General features: G+C 46.3%; 1 protein-coding gene across 1 annotated transcript in view; it reads left to right on the plus strand.

Annotated features, from left to right (window-relative positions):
• SEPTIN8 (septin 8) overlaps positions 1-17,136 on the plus strand; it is a 437,194-nt gene extending 420,058 nt beyond the window's left edge. The window contains exon 10 of the mRNA XM_069652496.1: positions 12,463-17,136. Within this exon, the coding sequence (XP_069508597.1) occupies positions 12,463-12,526 (64 nt within the window). The 3' untranslated portion in view covers positions 12,527-17,136. The remainder of the gene's footprint in view (positions 1-12,462) is intronic.
• The last annotated feature ends 3,917 nt before the right edge of the window (positions 17,137-21,053 follow it).

Consider the following 21,053-nt stretch of genomic DNA (forward strand, 5'->3'; position numbering starts at 1 on the left):
TATACGTATCTCCCCATGTGGTCAGCCCAAGCTCCTGCCACCTCCTGGCAACCGCCAAGTCACCTCCGAGCAGGCATCCGCTGTCATGTGGACATGAGGCAAGTAAGGATGATGTTGGCTCAGCACCTTCAGTGTTCTATCCTACACCAGTCTCCACAGTCAAACCAGTAATGTTTGATGACCCTTGCAGCAGTTTGAGACCCTCAAAGCTTCTTTAAGCCATGCTGGATGCACCAATGCCATTAACAACCTGGATTCCATGTTTGGTTCATCCGACAGCCAACCAACCAAATATCTGAGCTCTGCAGCCAAATAATAAACCTCCAAACATGGCAGCTGCACTCCCCGGTCCTGGTGCCTCATACACAAGTTGTGTAGTGCAATCGTGTGTCTATGACCCCAGAGGAAGCCCCTGAGCAGAGTATCGAGGCCACGATAGAAGACCACCCCAATGTGGTCGTGTATATTTGTGAAAGCGTAAAGTAACTGTGGGAGTACAATCATTTTCACTAAGGTCCCATAAGGAACAGTGGCCACTTGTCCTAAACTTTCATGGACCTTCTCGCTCCCGCCACCGCCGTGATCATATTTTTAACATGGACATCCTCTGGAGCATGCAGGGCTGTATGGATACCGAAGTACCTACAAGTGAGCGTCTCCTATTTCAGTCCCAGGTCTGGCAGTTCTCTGGTATCACCCTCCCGCAGGCCAGCTAAAGGAAAAAGACATCATTTCTGTCTGCTGAAGGAGATCCAGATAGTCTAGCAAAATCGTCCAAAACATCTAAAATAATGGGCAAATTACGGTCAGGCTCTCACAGATATAAGAGAACGTCGTTGGTGTAGAGAGATAAGGTGCCTGGATCCGCCCACGTCAATATCAACCTCCGAGTATTCTTTCGAATATGCTGCCAGGGGTTCCAATGCCAGTATGTAAAGCATAGGTGAATACGGGCACCCCTGGCAGGTCCCTCTGTATGTCCATGAGTCAGATACCTGTCTCCCTGTTTTCACCCTGGCCTCTGGTAATGTGTACAGTAACATGATCCAGTGGATAAAGCTCTGCCCTATCCCGAAACCCTGCAGTACTGCACACACCCACTCCCAATAGACTGAATCAAATACTTTGACAGTGTCCAAGACGCCACTACATATGGTACCTCCTGGGGGTTAGTCTGGTCAATTATGTGCTGTAAGCGGCGGAGAGTCAAAGCAGTGCTCCGTCCAGGTACAAAGCCAGTCTGATCCTCATGTATTAAGGTACTGATCACTTTGCGCAGTCGCCCAGCCAGCAATGTAATCCGTATTTTGATGTCTTGATTCAGCATAGCCATAGGCCAGTAAGATTCACAAAGTTCCAGGAACTTCCCAGTCTTCGGGGTGGGAACCACCAGAGTGTCACATACTAGGTGGGAGCGAGCCTTTCTCATAAACCTCCTCATACACATTTAATAACACGGGGGTGAGGGTACGGTTCTATGCCTTGTAAAGCTATGCAGGGAGTCCATCCCCCTGGCGTCATTGCCAGGTGTCGAGGAAGCAATCGCGCCCCCCCAATCTTTTGTCAAAGGCGCCTGCCGGTTATGCAGTGAGCCTTGGCAGCTGGATCTGGGAAAGGGCAAAAAAAAACTCTTCTGGGTGCAATGGGACATCATACTTGTATAGGCTGCTTTAGAACGTGCTGAATATATAATTTATCGCCGACGGGAGACTGCCATGGGGCGTCGCCTTCATACAGTAGTGTGCGTGCCGATGCTGCTCCGTCTGACAAAGCCATGCTAGTAACCTCCCGGATTTGTCCCCCTCAGCATGTCTACATGCCACATGTCAGTCAAATTTGGGGAGCCTCTCCCATGCCTCCGAACACTAGATCTGTAGCACAAAGAGGTCAGCCTCAAGCTTGGCAATATCAAGTTCTCGAGGTAAGATGTGGGGTCTGAGCCCTCAGGCAGGCCAGGCCCTTGAATGTTGTTCCTACGTGACCTGCCCTCTGCACGCAGTTCCAGTGAGACATTTTTCACCTCCAAAGCCTCCATCCTTGAATCTAGATCCGTAGAGGTAGTGACAAGTCTCTTGCAGCAGTGATACTGTGGCCGTGACCCTCTCCACTAGTTAACGTACATCCTGCCGCAGGAGTTGTACATTAACTTTTAGCTCCTGACTTTTGTTCTCCAGGGAGGATCGTGAAGCTGCAGTGGTGGTCAGAATTTTGTCTTCCGGGGGCCCCCTCCGTGATGCCAGTGCATCCGGCTGCTCTAGCTCCCTAGTCTAAGCAGGGACCCACTGTCTCCCCTGGCCTGCAAAGTATTCCATGATCGTGCCCTTGCCCTTCTGTTTGGAGGATGGCATGACAAAAGAGGCGCTCGGGGTGAACTCTCCTCAGCCCAGTAGCAGTCAATTGAAGCAGTTGGGTCACATATAAGGAGTTAAAGCAATAGAAAGAAAAAAAGGCAACCTTCCCCCTGCCCTCACAGGTAAACTAAGGTTTAAGCAGAAGTGGGGGGGCCACCCCGCAATGGTTTAGATCTTCATTCCACCAGCCGGCAGACAGTCATTTGGCGTGGTTCACAAACCCGCAGTGCCTAGGCGATTTTGTTGCCGCTAGTCAGCCCAAACAGGAAGAGTTCTAGGAGAACAGGTACACAAAAAAGCAAAGGGCACAGTCATGGACAGTATGTGCGAGGTATCCCTCGCGGAAGGGGGTCCCAGCTATGAAGGGGCAGTAGGCCAGAATCGGTGCAAGTGATTATGATGGTTTGGAGATAGAGAAATATCAATAGGCAGAGGGTAGCCGGCTAGCCAAAAAAGAAAAACCCCAGTCAGTCACACCACTGAGCTCATCCCCCTCCGATATGGCAAGCCACAGGCAGCCTTAACCCGTACTCACCGGCCTCCCATCAGGCGTCCTCCTGCTCTGCTGCATTCCGGCACTCTCCTCAGAAGGCACCCGACACCGGGGTGAAGCCTCCGCAGCACGTGACGATCTGAGGCAATCCTATGGCCCTGAACGAGGGTTGTTGCATGCACTTGTCAGTCTGTGGCCTCGGGCAGGTATACCCAACCTAGAATGGTCACTGGTTCACCCACGGGGCCGGTGCGGCAACCATCTTGGGTTGTGCAAGTCGCACCAGAGCAGTGTGGAATTCCTGGCTCCCTGAGCTCCGATTCACGTCGGACTAATGCTGTATGGCTAATCCAAAGCAGCAGCTATCCGGATCTATAAAATAGTGTTAGCTCATAAAACAACACCACAGCCAGGATCCGAGCAGGAGCTCACGCCAGGCGCGTCCTCACTGCATTGACTCTGGCCACGCCCCCTTTGATCCTGGCATAGGTATTTATTTGTATAATATACTTGAAATGTACTTGTACATTCCTAATGGCTCCATCTTATTGATGGCTTGGTATGCAGCCTGACAGCAGCACACAATCAGGGTGAGGCGCTTTTTCCCTACAAAATCATACTCCTTAGGTACCCTAGTACCATCCGAGACCTTCTGTGGGGGTTAAGAGACTGTGTTCAGCTCCTTAAGGGTCCACCTCCAAGCAGCCTCATTGGTGGATGGGTTTACAGCCCTTTTATTCTTTGATGTGGCTTGCGTATATGCCTCAGGACCTCACGTTTGAACGAGGGACGAGGAATCCATGAGGCATTCACCCCTTCTTTGGCGGCAGGCGAGGCCTTACAGGTGTTGGGAGAAGCAGCACAAGTGCTGTAACCATGCTGAAAAGATTCTTCCATTTCCCGTCCACAGCTGCCTGCACAGGGGTTCCCACAGGTATAGGGGAGTGGGTTCCAGGCACCATAGGTTAAGCACTCCCCATTTGATGCAACTGCATACATGACGCTTCTCGGCACATAAACAACTAAGGACATTGCATGGCCTGCTCCTACACTGGCAGCGTTTGTAAGTATGATACACTATTGTGGTTTGACAAGTTCTTGTTTCAAGCAGCGTGGCCACATAAACACTGTTGGAATAACCACATGTTTTTATTTCACAAACTGTCTTCCAGCTCCACTCCAACTAGAATGGTTGCAAGAAAGGAGAGGGGCCAAGCCCACATTGGGAGGAAAGATGGTATTTCTGGGACGTCAAAGAGAAGCATCACAAGAGTAAATAGGTGGTTTAGAGAGTAGGTGTTGAGACCCTAAATAAGGGAGGTTTCGGGGGCCCTCAGGCCATCTTCATGGATGCTCTATTGAGGTAAGACCTATAGCTGCACTAATTAAGGGGAAGGGGAACGGGAAGAGGAAGGAAGCCTGGGCTTGAGAGTCTCAAGGCAAGCAGACCCTGTGAATCCCCACTCGTGTGGGGATTCCATTTAATCCACGATTGAGAACCAAGGAGACCATACTGAGTAGCACAGTGGAGGTGTGGGGCACACTTGGGCCAGAGTTAAGACAACAGGGGAGATCCCCTGAAAGAAAAGGCAACAAAAGTGTGGGAACACTTTTTAAACCTGGACTTCTGGTGCCCTTCATGTTGACCGAGAGCGACTCCAGGGCTTAGAGACTCCTTTCATTTACTTTTATATTTCCCTGTTTGTTTATAAATAAATGGAGAAATAAAGCTTAGCCGCATTTCCTGTCTTGACATGGCCATTAATCCCTGTCACTTTTGTAACAACTACCTTGGAGAGGAATAGCAGTCCCTCCCTTAAACACTGGCAGTACTCACAGATGCTCCTCGTTACCTTGCCTAACAGGATGCCCCACCAAGTCATTCAGGGATCCAGTAGGTAAACAAGGGGACTGGATAATTAACCCTGAGACCCTCCTATCCCAATCAATTGAAAATTACCATCCTACACAGCCCAATCCTGACGGGATGATTTCCAGGCGCTATATTACATGCTGGAGCAAGTATCTGATGGTGTCTTGCTCCTTGACTTCATTCTAATTTCTTTCAGACTTGGCGTTAACTATATTGCATGCAGCAGCACTCGCAATGGGTACAGGGGGTCTCAGCCTGAAGAGGGACACATTCAGATCTGGCATCGACTAAAGGCGCAAGTACTTGGGAATGTTTAAGCAGGATATGTATGCAGGTATTCTGCACAGACAATCAGTTATGCTCTTCGAAACCTTTAACTTCCTATCCCAGTCACACCTGGAGATGCAACTCTGGAACGAGGAGCAGGGGAAATGGAGGGCATTCAAGCTGAAGGTCAAAGCTAAAGCACCTCCTGAATAGATGTGCTCCTGACTAGGCCAGAGGCCCACTGGACACAGATGGCAGGAAGAGTGTTTTTTGTTTTTACAATGGTCCCACTCATCTCGGATCCCTGTGTTCGTCATCGGAAGGAGGGTACAGGATGGAATTCAACACCTCCCCACCTCACACTGGGAGAAGGAACCCACCTGACCAAGGGATCGTCAGATGCGGGCCGTCCTGTAGACGATGATACAGGACCTCCTGACATAACCTACTTTTAGGTTCTATCAGAGGCCAGATATGAAGGCCATTTTTTTTGTCCTCCAAGTTATCTGGGAGATATTGCACTAATACTGGTTTTTGATGATGTCAACCTGCACATATCCCACATCGGGTTCAAAATCTAGATCTTGTCACATCATTCCTTTCAGTCCTAGGAGACTGGTTGACCTCTCTGGACCTCATTGATGCAACTAATTGTGTTCAGATGAGGTATTTCTTTGGATAAATCTACAAAAAGAATATGGTTGGGAAAAACCTCTATTGGGACTAGGGGCTAATGTACATCAGTACACCTATTCTCTCCGTGGGACTGGTCTACTCCAACATGGTCATGATGGAATAAGCAAGAAAGTTTAAAAGTAATTCCTTTTTTGGGCATACTGGTCTCCAAACATAGCCCAGGCTCAGGGATATAGTCGACAGCTGTTTTTGGTACAAAAATCAGCTACAGGGCCATGGTTCCCATCCACTTCTCTTTTCGGGTTTCAGTCACAGGGTCATAGTACCCACCTGCTTTTTCCATGGGTTCGCTTCATGGGCGTATAGTTCCCTGCTCACTATCTGTAATGCACAATAGGAGGGGATAGTGCCTGTCTCACTTCTTGCTGCTAATCCAGGGTTGCAGTGCCTCTGGTCACTTTAAAGGATAGGGTGACCCTGTCAATGTTTCATCCCTCTTTCCTACGTCAAAGATGTAGTGCCCGTTTCTACTCTGTGAAAGAGTTAAAATGTCTTTTCCCTTGCAAGTCCTGTGACCTTGGTCAGGGATATCTAGGAAGCCCAACTTATACAACCTCCCCCTTTTCCCCACAAAGACTTGGTCCTTGCCTCCAGATACCTTAAGATCCCTCCTAGTTCTTTGGACAAGCTCTGAAGTCCACCAGCACAAGGTACACTCAGCTCATTCTGCGGGTGTCCATGCAAGGCTTTTCTCTCTAAGGTAGTTCCCAACATTCCTGCAACTCCCACACTAATTATTCGATTTATTAAACCCTATGTCTTTTCCCAGGTCACAAGCTCTGTCCTCCCTCTTAAATCTCCTGATATAGTTGCCTTTCCTGTAGAGCCTTCACATTGGTTGAATTGTCTCTCCATAGTAATTATCTCTCACTGTGGGGCCACGGTCTAGTTCAGTGATAAAAGGACCAACGGCCATTTTAGGGTCAGGTTGAAGTCCTGCCTCCCCACTGTTCCAGCATGTACTGCTGCCAGGTTCTTAACCCAGTGCCCTGAGTTTGCCCTACTTTCACAGATCACCCTATCTGCTCTCTTCTGCAGGCCTGTGGATCCTCTGTGTCCCCTTGGTAGCTCTGTGTGTGTGAGTGAGGGTCCCGCTGCTGCTAGCTTCCTGGGAGTGTGCTCTCGAAGCATATAACCAGCCAACTACTGGTTCCATATTGGTTATTGGGGGGCGGGAGGGGTCACAGTAGCATTCCACATATTTGAAATACTCTGCCAGTAAATGCAATCCAGAGAACGGAGGTACTATGCATGGAATGGGTAATGCAATCCAGATAATGGCGTTTAATTAGCTGAAATTGGGATCTGCTACGATTGTGTTTTGAAAAATTCAATAGCAAAAATAATTTTGGTAGAAATTAGGACAATACAATCTCATATAATTGACAACATTTTAATGTATTACACAGGCTGAAAATTGGAGTCATCAAATTTGCAAATGTGTTCTTAACCAAAAACAAATGCTGGGTGCCTTTTTTAGGGGTGGGGGCAGAAAGTAATGTTTATTCATCATCAAAGGGCACAATGTCCTTTGCTATAAAAACATTTTTTTGTAGGAGTCCAATTCTGGAGATCACTTTCTGGAACGATTTAAGGGATGCAGCAAATGCACGGTCAGTCCCGTTTTTTTGTTATTGCCATCCTTGGTTACCATGGTGATGCTGTATCTTTGAAGCGAAGGGTGCAAAGTGCTGTCCTAACCAGGGCACACAAGTCGGGTGCACAAGCAAATGCGTGCAGTCATTCCTGTATCTTTGCTTAGCGATGGGGTTTCAGTCCCACCAAGGCCAACAGAGAGCCGAGAAGATGTCCCACGTCAGTGCCAGTTAAGTTTGTGGAGCCAAATGTCTGGACGCGGTCGCACGTGGGCTGCACTGTTTGAACACTTAACAGTGAGACAATGTTACCAACCCTTTGCCTAGCCCCCAGATTGCTCCTTAATATTCAGCAGCATTCAAAGGGTGAGCACCTGATCTCACACACCAAGCTTTTCAATGCTGCCTTTTCCATTTCCACGATGACTGCTTGTTCGATGGCTAAACAACATGTTTGTTCTGTTGAACCACATATTTAATGTCACGCATAATAGCAAGGTGCATTCCAGAATGACAGGAAGCAGCACACTTTATCACACAGGCTCCTTTGGAGGTTATCTTTAGATATGAAAGTTTACAAGTATTTTAACTTCTCGGGTGGCAGCTCTCCATCCAGTTCTGGCATTTGAGCTCACACCACTTTCCATCCCGGGGCTTCGGTTTAACGTTTACAAAGAGACAATAACAAGTGTCTTACAGGAATTCAAAACCACGCATCTACAATTCGGGATATGCAGAAGGTTGCTTGCAGTTTCTGCTTAAGTGGAATTAATAATGGAGTGGCGCGAAAAGTGGGCAGTCGTTTGTCAACATTACTGGGGTCACTGGGATTAATAATGTCCTCCACAACAATTTTGTGTATTAGGTTATTGCTGTGTGGCAGAAGAGAACTTGTTCTATTCCCAATGAAGTAAATGTGTCATTGGGGCCAGATACATAACCTGGGCATCTGTCCATCTATTATGCCCTTGCTCATTCTTTTGACCCCTTCCTTTTCCCACAAGTAAGGTGCAGAACGTGACATGTCTTTTGGCATAAAAAGGCTGCAGATTTATTTTCACACATAATAAAACACAGCAAACAATAGTGAAAATAGTTCTGAAGGTGCTGCGACTACTCCATATCCAAAACCTGCTTCCCCCTTTTACCAGCAAAGTCCACAATAGGCACAACTCCCCCAACCCTTTGTGCCAGAGACCCGCCTGCTAAGCCCTCATTGCTACCCCAGACGCCCCCGCTGCTTAGGCTCCCAAGAGGCGCTAGCCGAAAGCGCGAAGACCCTTCCGGCTTTGCAATGGCTCATTCGAGTCTGTCTCTTGTCACTGGTCGCCAAAATACCGGCACGCCGAAGGTGGATTACCGCCCACCGCGACTCCCCCTACCCTCCTTCACAGTTCCAAGAGCTTTGTGCAAACATTACAAAAAAAATCCATCCCCGAAGCCGAAAAATGCATCCATCTTTCAAGTAGTATTCTGGGGATTTCAGGTTGATCAAGCCGTGCCTGATATGGGGAAAGCCTCTGCCCCTACAGAATTTTGCTATTGCGCAATTTAATTTCCTCCTTGATTTCTCCACAGCGGAGTGGCTCTTGGCACCCCTCTCCTCCTGCCTCGGAATGATTTTCGACCACACAATCTTGGTCTCCCCCAGCTGTGCTGGCAACTACTGTAAGGAAAACATCATCTCCCTCATCAGGCTCCCTCTCCCCAAACTCGTTAAGGCATTGCCCTTGAGGCGTTTGATCAACACATCAGGTTTTTGCTGCTTACCCATCAATTTGGGCATGTGACCCTGCAGCTCTGCCCATCTCATCCCAGGCACCCCATGCCACCATATCGGATACTCCCTAGTGGTCAGCTCCTCCTGCTCGGCCTTTCATTTCGCCCCGGTCCTTGACACAAAGGAATGCCCAACCACCCAGACAGACCGCCTCCCTCTTTTTGCTGCAGATACTAGGAAGGAGATGAGGAGGAAGCTGTTAGCGCTACATTTTTTCAGGCCTGATGTACCTCCTGAGACACCCTGATTTCCATCCCCCTATTTGCTTGATAGCCTCGGCACTTAGGCCCATCCCTGCCGCTGAGGTGGCTGCCCCTATCCTAAAGGAATGGGTCCCGAACACCCCCTCTGTAACCCCCATTTTCTTCAGTGCCATGTCCATGATCCTCTTGAATTGGAAACGGATCACGGCCGACCCATTACTGTGTAAGAGAAAGGGGGACCCCTCGCCTGAGATCTTCCTTAACCTCCGCTCCTAGGCAGACATGTCCTGCGTGCTGTAACCCCACTGTTTTAAGCTCGATGCTCCTAGCAAACACCTTCCCCGCCGGGATGACCTTTCCCGCAAAGCAGAGGTTGCCCGCCAGTGATTGAAGCTCCCTCAAGCTGGCTTTACTCCTACCCCTCAACACCTTGATTGTTTCTTTCAATTTCAGCACTTTATCACTGAGTAGCCGGCACTCCTCTGTGACTGAATCAATCTCAATCCCCAGAAAGGTCAGTGTCGTGACTGGACCCACTGTCATCCCACTTGCCAATGGTACCCTCATTTCCTCCATCAGTCCCTTAAATGATCTCATGAGCGAACGGCACTCACCCGTTCCCTTCTTACCGATAAATAAGAAATCATCAAGGTAGTGCAGGACCACGCCCCACCGAGCCCCTTTGCCTTAATGCAAACCACTGAAAGCTGCTGAATTTTTCAAAGTATGCACACGAAATAGCGCAATCCATTGACAAACATTTGTCAAAGAAGTAATCATCTTGCACCTTGAAAACCAGCAAATGGTAGCTCTCCTTGTGGATTGGCAACAACCTGAATGCAGATTCTATGTCAGCCTTACCCATCAGAGCACCTGTCCCTGTGGCTTTCACCATCTCCACAGCCTCATCAAATGTTGCATAATGCACCATGCACTGCTCTTCAGCTATGCCATCGTTCACGGATTCCCCTTCCGGGAAGGAAAGGTGCTGTATCAACCGGTACTGCCCCTCCTCCTTCTTGGAAACCAAACCCAAAGGTGAAACCACAAAATTCTCCGAAGGTGGGACAGCCAAAGGTCCTGCCACCCTCCCCAGTTTGATTTCCTTTCCCACCTTTTCCATTTGGACTTTCTCACAATCTAGCTCTGTTGGCTGAAAAGGCGGAGTGAGTGCTTTGGATTTATCGATGGCTTTGAGGATCTGAAAGTGTTTGCCGGTGAGTTGGATGTCGTGCTAATAAGTTCATTGTAATGGTTTTGAACTTGAACTCGCAGTGTCTCTAAAATAAAATGTGAATGCCCAAATCGCGGCAGTTCGCTTGCCACGTTTCACCAAGGTGTGCCCGGCTCTCCAATGCTGGCATTTGCAATTGCAGTGTGTTTAAAATATAAGTAAGATGCTAAAAATTGCAGCAGTTCGTTTGCAGCGTTAAATGCGGGCACTTGTAATTGCCGTGTGTTTTAAATCTAAATACAATGTTCTCAATGCGGCAAAGTTTCACAAGGCGTGCCTGCCCTTTACCTGCCGTTCTGTGCAATTCCCACCATGGCTTTGTAAGAATTTCCCCCGGTGTGCTGCTTGTGGCGGACGAATTCGAAAGTAACCTTGTTTTTTTTTTTTTTGGACTGCATGGGAACTGCCCGCTGCTGCCTGCTTGCGCCTCCACTCCCCCTCGTAAAGGACAATCCGCCGCCCGTGAAGGCAGGCTCACCGCTGCTCAGACTGCTTGTAGCAGTTCCCGCGACGCACTCCCAGTTGCACCTCGGGCTCATTCTCTGATGCTGCACGACTTCCTTGTGGCTCCGGCACCTTCAGTAGTCAACGCCCCAGCTCCGAGGCTCCCGACACACAACAGCTGCTCTCTGCTCCTGACTGGACACACGCAAAAGTCCTCCACGACTTGAATCCTCCAGAGCACATGAACCAAAACGAAAATCCTCCTCCTCTGCTGCGGCAGGCGTCCTTCTGCTGAAAGCAGAAAGTTCCTTGTAGCAGGACGCCCGCTGCTTATATGGAGCTTGGCCAGCCCCTTTCTTTTGTCGCCCTTGGTGGGCTTTCCCAGCGGTTTGGCACACTTGGACTTATCCCTCCCCCTTACCCAGGGAGGAATCCCTCCCCCTTACCCAGGGAGGAGGGGGGAGGACCATGCCCCAGTTATCTGGGTGCCTCCTCCATTTTGGCTGTATTCCCGTCGTCACCGTTACATACACTCCTCTCTCTCCCTCCCCTCTTCCCCCACGGTCCCAATAACACATCTTCACAGCCTCTGGCATCACTTCCTGCGGCTTTGCAAATGTACGCTAATTAGTCCTGCCAACCTATTTTTTAATGTTTTTTTAGGACTTATGCCCTGATTACAGCCAATCGACCTGTTCTGACCCCCTCACCCCAAGAGATCCACACACTAGGTTGGGACTCTTGATTCTCAATACAGGGTCTAGCCGGGTGGTTCCGACTGCTGGAGAGCAGAGATCAGCTTTCTGAAGTTGTCCACACCTTCGTGCACTCCTTTGTTGAAGGGCAGTGACTTACATTTTAATACACTTAAAGCAAGAGTCCCAGATTATTCATGTTCAAGGGAAGCGGGGGATAAGCCATCTTAGTAGCCAGCCTTCAGAACATTTAGTTTTATTTTAAATGCGCTGGTGTGCAATGTATGAAATTACAGAATTTGAAGCAAATCTGCAGCTTCTCTTCCAGGCTCCTCCCCATCGCCTAAGACCTCCATAATGTAAAGACCATGTTGAAAGCAAGCGGCCAAGCTAGGGATTTTTCATGATGGTGTAGCATCACGGCTGGTCTTGGATTTGACAGGTTCAAGGTACCAGAACTAAAGAAAGTAAATGTTTTGTGCACTAGAGTGAATTCCCCACACCTTGTTAAGATCTCAAGGAGTGGCTCTGACCTGAGATGAAAGTACTTGTCCATCCTGCTGGAACCCAAGACCCAGCATCCTTTCCACCCAGATTCCATCTTCATGCGTGAACACAAGGAGGGCGAACGGGCGGGGGACTTGAGGGATTGCAGTATGAGTAGAAATCATGTGTTCTCCATTACAGTGAATGCCTTGGCATTGCCGATAGTAGCCACATTGTTGAACGCTTTTGAGTTTTGGTCTAGAAATGGGGGCCTTTGCTCCCTCTGATTTCTCGAGCACTGTTGTGAATGTTTCTGCCACTGACTGACTCTCTTGTTCTCCTCAGCTTCTTTAGTCTTCCCAGTGCGTGCTCCCTAGCACCAGGAAGACACAAATTAGAAGACCCTTAAAAGCCAAACCACCACAAGCAGAAGGATTGACGCTTTCGCCTCATGCTTCCAAATATATATTATGCAGAAGAGACAATAGAGTGCGTAGAGCGCATATGCAATTGTTTTTTTTTCTGTCCAGGCCAAATATATCTGTGACTCCTGTGTGGATTCTGCGATCTTTACCAAAGTGTGAGCTCTAAGTTAGGCTAATTCTGTTTCTTCGTCACCGGAAATGGATTCTGCCACTTAGAAACTACTGAACAAGTGCCGTGATCTGCAGCATAGAAGTTCTCTTCTTAAAATACCACTGTAGTCCCCAGTAGCTTGTTAGCAACTATTTATGGGCTATTCTAGGGGAATCTGAAATAACTGTGCCTCTCTTCTGAATGTATATGTTGTCCAGTACTTGGTAGAATGGCAGACTACTGTGTTGTCTTTCCCTCTATGCCAGAGGCGTAGCCAGGATTGTCTACCAAATAGGGCTTGAAGCTAATGCAGTTGGGCCCACTGAAGTGACATTGAATCTGTAAATGCCCATGCAGTGCTGCTGAGTGGGCTTTTATAGATTGTGGGAGGGCCTTGCCCGCTCAGGCTCTAGCCTGTCTACGCCTCTGTTCTATGCAGTGACGCGCTGTCGGACAAACACCTGCTTTGGTCCAGGCTCCATAACCTTCATGCACATGTGCCTAACCTTAACGCGCTGCCCATGTAAATGTATATCACATGGTTTACTCCCAGAATACATGTACTCCCAGAATATTCCAAGTAGCCATAGAAAATGTGTTTAAATGAACTAGAGGAAATATTTCAGATATTTAGAAGCAGAGTATATGTTACACCTGTTTTAGCAGTGAATCACGTGACCATCTTGTTTGGCATATTGGTTAATTATATAGCAAACTATTATGAAATTTTAAGTGTTTGTGTTTCATAGAATCAAAAATTGCCAGGCGAATATACTGACGTAAATATCCACATAGTTCCATCCTGCTTCAGACTAATGTAAGTAAGTGGTAAGGATGTACTTGCTGTTTACTAAATGTAGCTAAATGGCTTGGTGTGACTTTTTACAATGCACCTGTGAGCGCAACATTGCCCAAAGACCTTTAGCCACCCAAATGTTAAATGTTCAGCTTCTGACACAGGCAGGCACCAATGGGAGAGGTGATCTTGCCGAAAGATAGAGGAAGCATCCAGGAAAAGGGACAGAAGTCGTGGTGAACCTTTCAATGAGCAGAACATAATCCCCGCCCCCTAATCTAGTGCCTGCTGGCAGCTCCGACTAGTACAACCGCAGGACTAGAGCAGGAATTGCCTCCAAAGTGGAAATGCGTGTCTCTCTACTAGATACCACTCAAATGCACTTTCTCTTAGCGTGTGCTCCCCCAACGAACACCCAGGGCCAGATTATACAACATTTGCACCTGTGCTAAAAAAAAATCCAGGCTATGCACTTCACACCAGTTATGCTGCCTTGATAATGCAGAATGGGGCAAACGGGTTTTGTCTTCAAATTATCTATTAAAAAAACATCACTCTAATGCCAACATGAATGAGGCTTTTTGGGCTATATTTGAGGCATAACATAACTAAATATGTTTAGTATGTTTCTTTTTCTGGGGCGCAGCCTGTTTGCTCCACTCCGTGCTAATGAAGAATGAAAGTTGGGTCTGATTTAATTTGCTCTGATGATTTACACAAAGGAAAAGATTAGATACATTTGGCCCCAGGTTAGTGAAGGGGTTAACCTCATACCTGCAAACAGGTGGCTTTAGGTACCAATGAGAGGGAGTTGAAGATGTCGCAGCACTAAGCCCTGCCAATGAACGGCAAGATCATGATCAACGTTATTGGACGTCGAGAGGTCCTCTGTGTGTATAAGCGTCTATCTGATCCAAGAGGCGCTCTGCTCATCAGCCAGCAACCGCTAGTGTTTCTAGGACCATGAGAATGAACGCCCGGCAAGTGTGGGAGTCCTGGTCCTACATAGGTTTGCCAGCACTAGAGCATGTTGCGTGAAGTAGCATTGCCTCTGACCAATTTTCTTTCAATAGGTTGCCTTATCAAAGCCAACTCCAGGCTGTCTCTGTGCTTTGCTAAACGAATAGTACTTCAGCAGGCCAGCACGTATTGTGGTTAATTGATAGAGCGGGTATAATCTATTCCATAAATGTTGCCCTGTACTGCAGGAAGGAGGTAAACGTGTATATTTGGGATGAAATAAAATCGATGTGTGTTTGTGTTTTGTTGTTTGTCTTGTGTTAACTGCGAGGCATAAGTCACATCATCAAAAACTCAAACCATCAAGTAACCTTCAGAATAGGTTTATAAATGAACATTCCATGTACTCCAGCCTTCTTTTGTGGGTAGTGGCGGGATAAGGATAGGTAAAATGAAGGCTCGTTCACTAGTGGTTCTGGTAATGCTGGTGTGTAGGTTGTGCCTTGTGCTTTCTGGAGAGATCCACGTGGATTTGGGATCAGATGCACAAGTCAACGCATCCACATTAAGGCTGATCTTTCCACTTTCTCAATAGCAAATCCGCCAGTTAATGTCGAAGGCGCACACATGTGGTTGACATCCATGAAACTATTCGGGCGTCTGCAAGGGCCGAGTCATTTCATATACAATTTAGTCATACGAACGAGGTCATCTGCATCCTTTGCAACTCTTGTGGGCATTACTTTCCAGGACCAGCTACTCATCAGGATTAATGTCGTATGCACATGGGTGCCGAGTGGGTTAAGGGGAGCCAACCACAGGAATCCAATCTAATGGTTACCATCTTAAATTTTTCTCTTGGGTTGCTGCCTTGGCCAACCAATTAAATGTACAGTCGGAATATTGTGCTACATTCTAAAGTAAACTAAAGAGAAAATGCTGGATTGTTCATTTTATCGCTCATTCTAAGCAGTTTTTTTATTTATTTTTAATTTTATTTAGCAAAGACACTTTTCCTATGGAATCTATACTGATAGAACGGGTGCTTCAGAATAGGAGTTTAATCTCACAAAGCTGGAACCCAGCGTGGCCAAAGAATAGCAGATATGAACGCTCATCCATTCCATGTTAATCCCACACAATGTGAGAACAGATATTTGGTGAAGGGTATTCGTGTCTGCCTCCAGCTTAAGAAGGACAATACAAGTATCGGCTTGCTTAAACCTGTCACTTTAATCAATATTCTGTGGCTAAACTGCAAACATGCAGACTACCTCTTTTTACTTTTATCTCTTGGAAATATAAAATATACCTAGCGAGTCTGTACAAGTTTATGAAATTGTACCTAGAAATTAAAAATGACATATAATAATATTAGTATTCGATAGTGTTCTCTCTAAAGTGAGTATACATTTAGAAAGTGGATAAAGTATTTAACTTTTCCTGCAGTGTGATCACAGCACAACTACTACTGTATGACCCATGATCGGAGCTGGCTGTGGCGCCGCTGCAGAGACCTGGTGTTGATTCAGGGTCTTTCTAGACGCGGCTGCAAATTATTTGTATGCGTCTATTTCCCAACATTTGAGAATTTAAAGCGACTGTTTAAACTTACATGGCTGTCTGCTGATCATGGATGGCGACGAAAAAGATAAAGCACTACTATGATCCTTCAGCCAGGAGACCTAGGGCAACTTTGTGGTTAGAAGTCCTAGAGAATGCAATGTGATCTGCTGGGAAGCGACACCTCTGTAAACTGCTGTCAGCCGCACTTGCTTATTCAGAATGAGCGGAAAGAAAATCTAGTCCCCGAGAGAGGTTATCCTTCATAGAAAGGTGCTAACAGAAGCACTTGCAGGGCACCTCCGACGAGAGATGGTAAACCTCTTGCGTGATGGCACCTAGGAATGGAGCCACAAAGGCTGATTTAGAAGTGATCTGCTGACAGCAGTACCTCCCAGACCGAGTGCGCGGACACATTTGCGACGGCTGATCAGGTAGTAACGTTCCATGACCAGCAACAGTGAATGGGATCCAGTTTGCTTCTTTTAACGTATCGTCTAGTTAAGTTGAACTTTCTGTTCCCTTTATTTAAGTTCCAAGGACAAGTATGTGCGTCCTTTTGGCATAGACTTGCATAATAGCCTGGAAGTTAAGGGGTTAAAAGACAACAGTGTGAGTTCTTCTTGATGCGTCTTCCGATCCTGTTTATTCATGGTTCGCAGAACTACAAGAATTTTTCAGAATGTTATTGTTTTTCCCAACTGTTAAATGTTTCATATTGGTCCTTTGGTGCGGCGCGTCCCCATGATCGCTGTGCTAGGGTTTAACATCTCCCAGCATGGCATATGCTTCTCTCCCAGGATGGGACAAAGAACATCATTTCTCAGTGAGTGACTTTCTTTAGCCCATACATGTTGGATATCCCACCCACCAAACCCTACCCCACACGCGCCAGTTGACTAACTCTCCAGAAGTGTATGGATCACAAGAAAAGTGCCCACAAGTCTACCAAGCAAAGCGCTCATTTGGAGATTAGGACTGTGTCTATCGAGGCTCTTGTCTTATGTTGGCCATTGTGTTGCTTCTCTGTTTAACTGTGCGTTCTGTTTATATGGCAGGTCCACGTTTTTTCTGTATTCTCTAATGTTGAAGGTATGTGCTCTGTTCTGTCAGATGCTTTGTATAAATAAAAACTATTGTAGAACATTTGGTGTGTGGACATTGTCATTTTATCTTTATGAATTATAGGTTGGGGGTTGATCAATTCCATTTGGTACGCGAAGTCAACTGCTGAGTGCAAATTTGAGTTCACTGGTTGGCCTGCAAGAGGTTTTGCAATGACAGGCGGCTTACTCATTTCAACTTCATCTCAAAAATACTTATTCTATGCACACGTTTTGGTCTGGGTATAATACCGGAGACGCTTAAAATTGTCACTGTTCTTCACCTATTGAAGAATTTCATCGGGGTCCAATGTTAGCAGAAATGTTTGCCAGATTGTAAATTTGCAAATTTTTACCAAAGTCAGACAGAAATCTGTAGTAATGATGTTTCAAGCTCTCTCGCAATGTGTAAATCTGCTGTTCCTAGCTTGATCGGAATACTCGGCATGGGAAGGAACCAGAATGGCTGGGATAAAAGTCCAGGCGTGGCAGACTGTACCCTATTGGCTCTCCTGAAACTCTAGTGACTTGTGATGCAGGGTTCATCGTTGCAAAACCTTCGATCTACGAGTGAGGCGAGGCAGCTTGTCTGTGCTTCAGTTCTGGCAACAGAAAGCAATACGCTTAATGTGAGCAACACCTCTCCTAGTTAACACCATGCCGTTACCAGGCTCTACAGTGTACTACTTGTATACAGAACAACCCCATAGCTTGATCAACTTACACTGCTCTGGCGCTTCCATGCAGAGATCACCCACACGAACGCTTGCCACACCAATCGCATGGCCCACACTTCTACAACTGTGTTCAAAAGATAGAAAACAAAGGTCTTTGTTTTCTGAGACTAGATGTCATACAACTGATCTACTTTCTTTTCCAAACACCCACTTCACGTTGGCAGTCATCTACCTCTTTCGCCGGTTAATATCACCCTTGCCACAAATACAAGGCTGAAGGGTTTATATTCGAGAATCAAATTGAGAGTTGGTAATTCCTGCTAATTCCATGTAAAAATAGTAGCCAAATATATATGCCATTGATTCCCGCTGATGGCAGAAAACTGTAGCAGTGACTATTATGAATAGATGACCTGGACTTCTGCAATGCCCTCTAAACAACCACCCACCCCTTGGATGCACCCATCTCCACATAATACAGAATTGCATGCGTGGCAGGTAGAAGAAAGAACTGGGGTTCTAAGTAAGCTGCACTGAAATAATTCTGCTGGCTACTCGCCACTGCCCAGTATAAAGCAAATCCTGATTTCATTCTAAACCTCAACTTTGCCACCCAACAAACTGAGCAAGGATGCAAAGAACAGAAATCAAAAACAATGCCTACGGTCTTTTGACCATGGACCTAACAAATACTCTACAGCCATCGTAAATCTTCTTTTCTGCCTCCAAACTTCCTCTCACTGGAATCTCTTATATAAACCGAAGTGCCAACGCTTGCTTCGTTCATGACTTCCCACACCCAATGGGCAAAAAGAGTATGTTCTAACTTGAATAGAGTCTTAAATGAAAATAATAACTTTGAATTATTTTTTTTAATTTATTTTTATTTAATATATTGTTTTAGTTGAGATTACAACTTTTCCAATTATTTTCACCACAGTTTTCAATGTATGATTTGACTTAGTTGTTCTAACAGTATTTTTTCACATTTAAATAAAATCAATAGATAGCACAGCATAGTGGAGTAACATAAGAAATTAAATGATTATTCTTCATTTTAGCCAAGCACAACGTGTTAATTACAAATTTATATAAAATCCATTTTAAAATGTATATTTAAAATATAAGTAAATTCATAATATCATTTCATAATCCAGCAAGAGGTAGATCATCTCATATATGCAATTGTTGTTAAAATTCATAGATATTGTTTAAGCTCCAGAATACATGGCAAAGGGATCATAACTGGTCTACTGGTAACAATTTTTTTACAACTTTGTTTTTATTAACAACATGCATATGAGGCAGGGTGCACCAGCAATCCCTGCCAGCGGTACATCAAACAAACATAAATGAGAGTATTTTTACCTTTTACTCCCATCCCGCCTCCTCCCAACTTTTCAACGTACCAAGTCTCAAGGCTATGCAGGTTATGAAGGCTGCAGAGAGAACATTCGAATATCATTGTGTTATCAATCGTATTTTTTGACATAGTGGTGTCAGATCAGTTCACAGCAAGCTGGGGGCCCAACTAAGTTCCTGGGGCCGGTGGTAAAACATGTGAAATGGAGGCGTTATGGAACGTACTTTACAAACGCATAGAAATGCAGTCATCGTTGAGGAGCACAGCCATCCACTCCTGTACAAATTCCGACATGGTATCATTTGTTATCGCAGTGAGTTTTTCACCTAAGTTTACAAAGCCAATCCTCTTTGGATGGGGCTAAAACACTTTTCCATTTTTGGGCCAGTGCTAGCCTCCCCACCCTCAACATAGCCCCAATGACCTTCGGGAATGCATTCTGTTCTGTCTCCGGCATAGGAGTACCCAGGAGGATTTCCAATGGAAGTAAAGACTAGCAGTACCCCTCTATATCCTTAATCCAGCTGAGGAGTTCCGACCAGTACACCTGAATGACCGGACATCCCCACCACATGTGAAACCAAGTGACCCGTTGTTGACATATCCTGGGGCAAAAAGGGGATACCTCTCTAAACATTCTAGACCGGGTGGCTGGAGGACGATGCCATGAGTGGAGTATATTAAAGCGATGTTCCATGGCAGCAGTATACAGTGAACCTGTGAAAATAGCTTTAAAGATCGCACTCCACGTGTGGTCGTCAAGCGTCGTGCGCAGCCTTTCTTCCCATATTCGTTTGAAGGGTTGTCTACCCTCCAAATTAGCAAATATCAATGTGCCATAGAACTAAGATAGAGAGCCCTTCCGGGAGGCACTTTTAGCTAGGACGCTTTTGTAGTAAAGCAAATGTCCATACTTGAGTTAGGTTGCTTTTAAGTAAGTTTACTTCCAGTTCTTCAGTTACATGTTACAGGACATAAAGACATAAGGTAGATACTAAGATAGATCACCGGCACCCATCACCCAGGGAGGGAGGGAGCAACTGACCCATAAACAGAACTCTCGGCACAGCCTTCTCTCACTCATACATCAACATTCCACTTGGTACTTGCATGACATCACAGTACCACAGTGGCTAGCTCAGCTGGCTCAGGCAGTGCCTGAAGAGTGTGACATAACACATCTCCCTCCTTACCGAAACATCTACACAAACAATAAGCACTTTACATATAGGCAAGTCACATCACCATCCACCATACAGCTTCACAAGAAATCCCACAGCTATGCAATTCCAAACTTCACCTACATATCCAAGTCACCCTCAATACCAACACAAATCACCTTCTGTCTATCCCTGCCACGGACAAACTCTAGACTCTCACCCTAGACACATGCCAGCCTATACACCAGGCTAAAGCTACCCTACAAACCAAACACTCTCTAACATAACATCCTTCCGCCCGCCCCTGCCACAGGCGAGCCTCCAGGATGCCACCCTGAAGCATGGCTTGTGATCCTGGCTCAATGCTAGACATCCAGGAAAACAACAATCACCAAACCTATTGAGAGAATTCATAAAAGCGCTAACCACTGCTGAAATATCACCACTATGCCTACATCACGAATATACAAATAAATGTATCAAAAGGACTAGGCCAGAAGAGCCCAACTCAACCACACCAAGATAAACAGATCCTACAACAACTCGAAGATACTGGCCAGGCATCTCCAAGACCACCAACAAAACAGTGGGTTGGACTAAACGCTCAACTCAATGGCAGCACTGACGAGTCCCATAATCCTGACCTTGGGGTACCTTGGCCTGAATTTACATATAACACAAAAAGAAAACAACTACAAGACAACTCTTCATCTTGGACAACATATTTCCATTTAGCCA

The sequence above is a fragment of the Ambystoma mexicanum genome, chromosome 3p, assembly GCF_040938575.1.
Source record: "Ambystoma mexicanum isolate Mex_15411 chromosome 3p, UKY_AmexF1_1, whole genome shotgun sequence".
Taxonomy (NCBI): Eukaryota; Metazoa; Chordata; class Amphibia; order Caudata; family Ambystomatidae; genus Ambystoma; species Ambystoma mexicanum.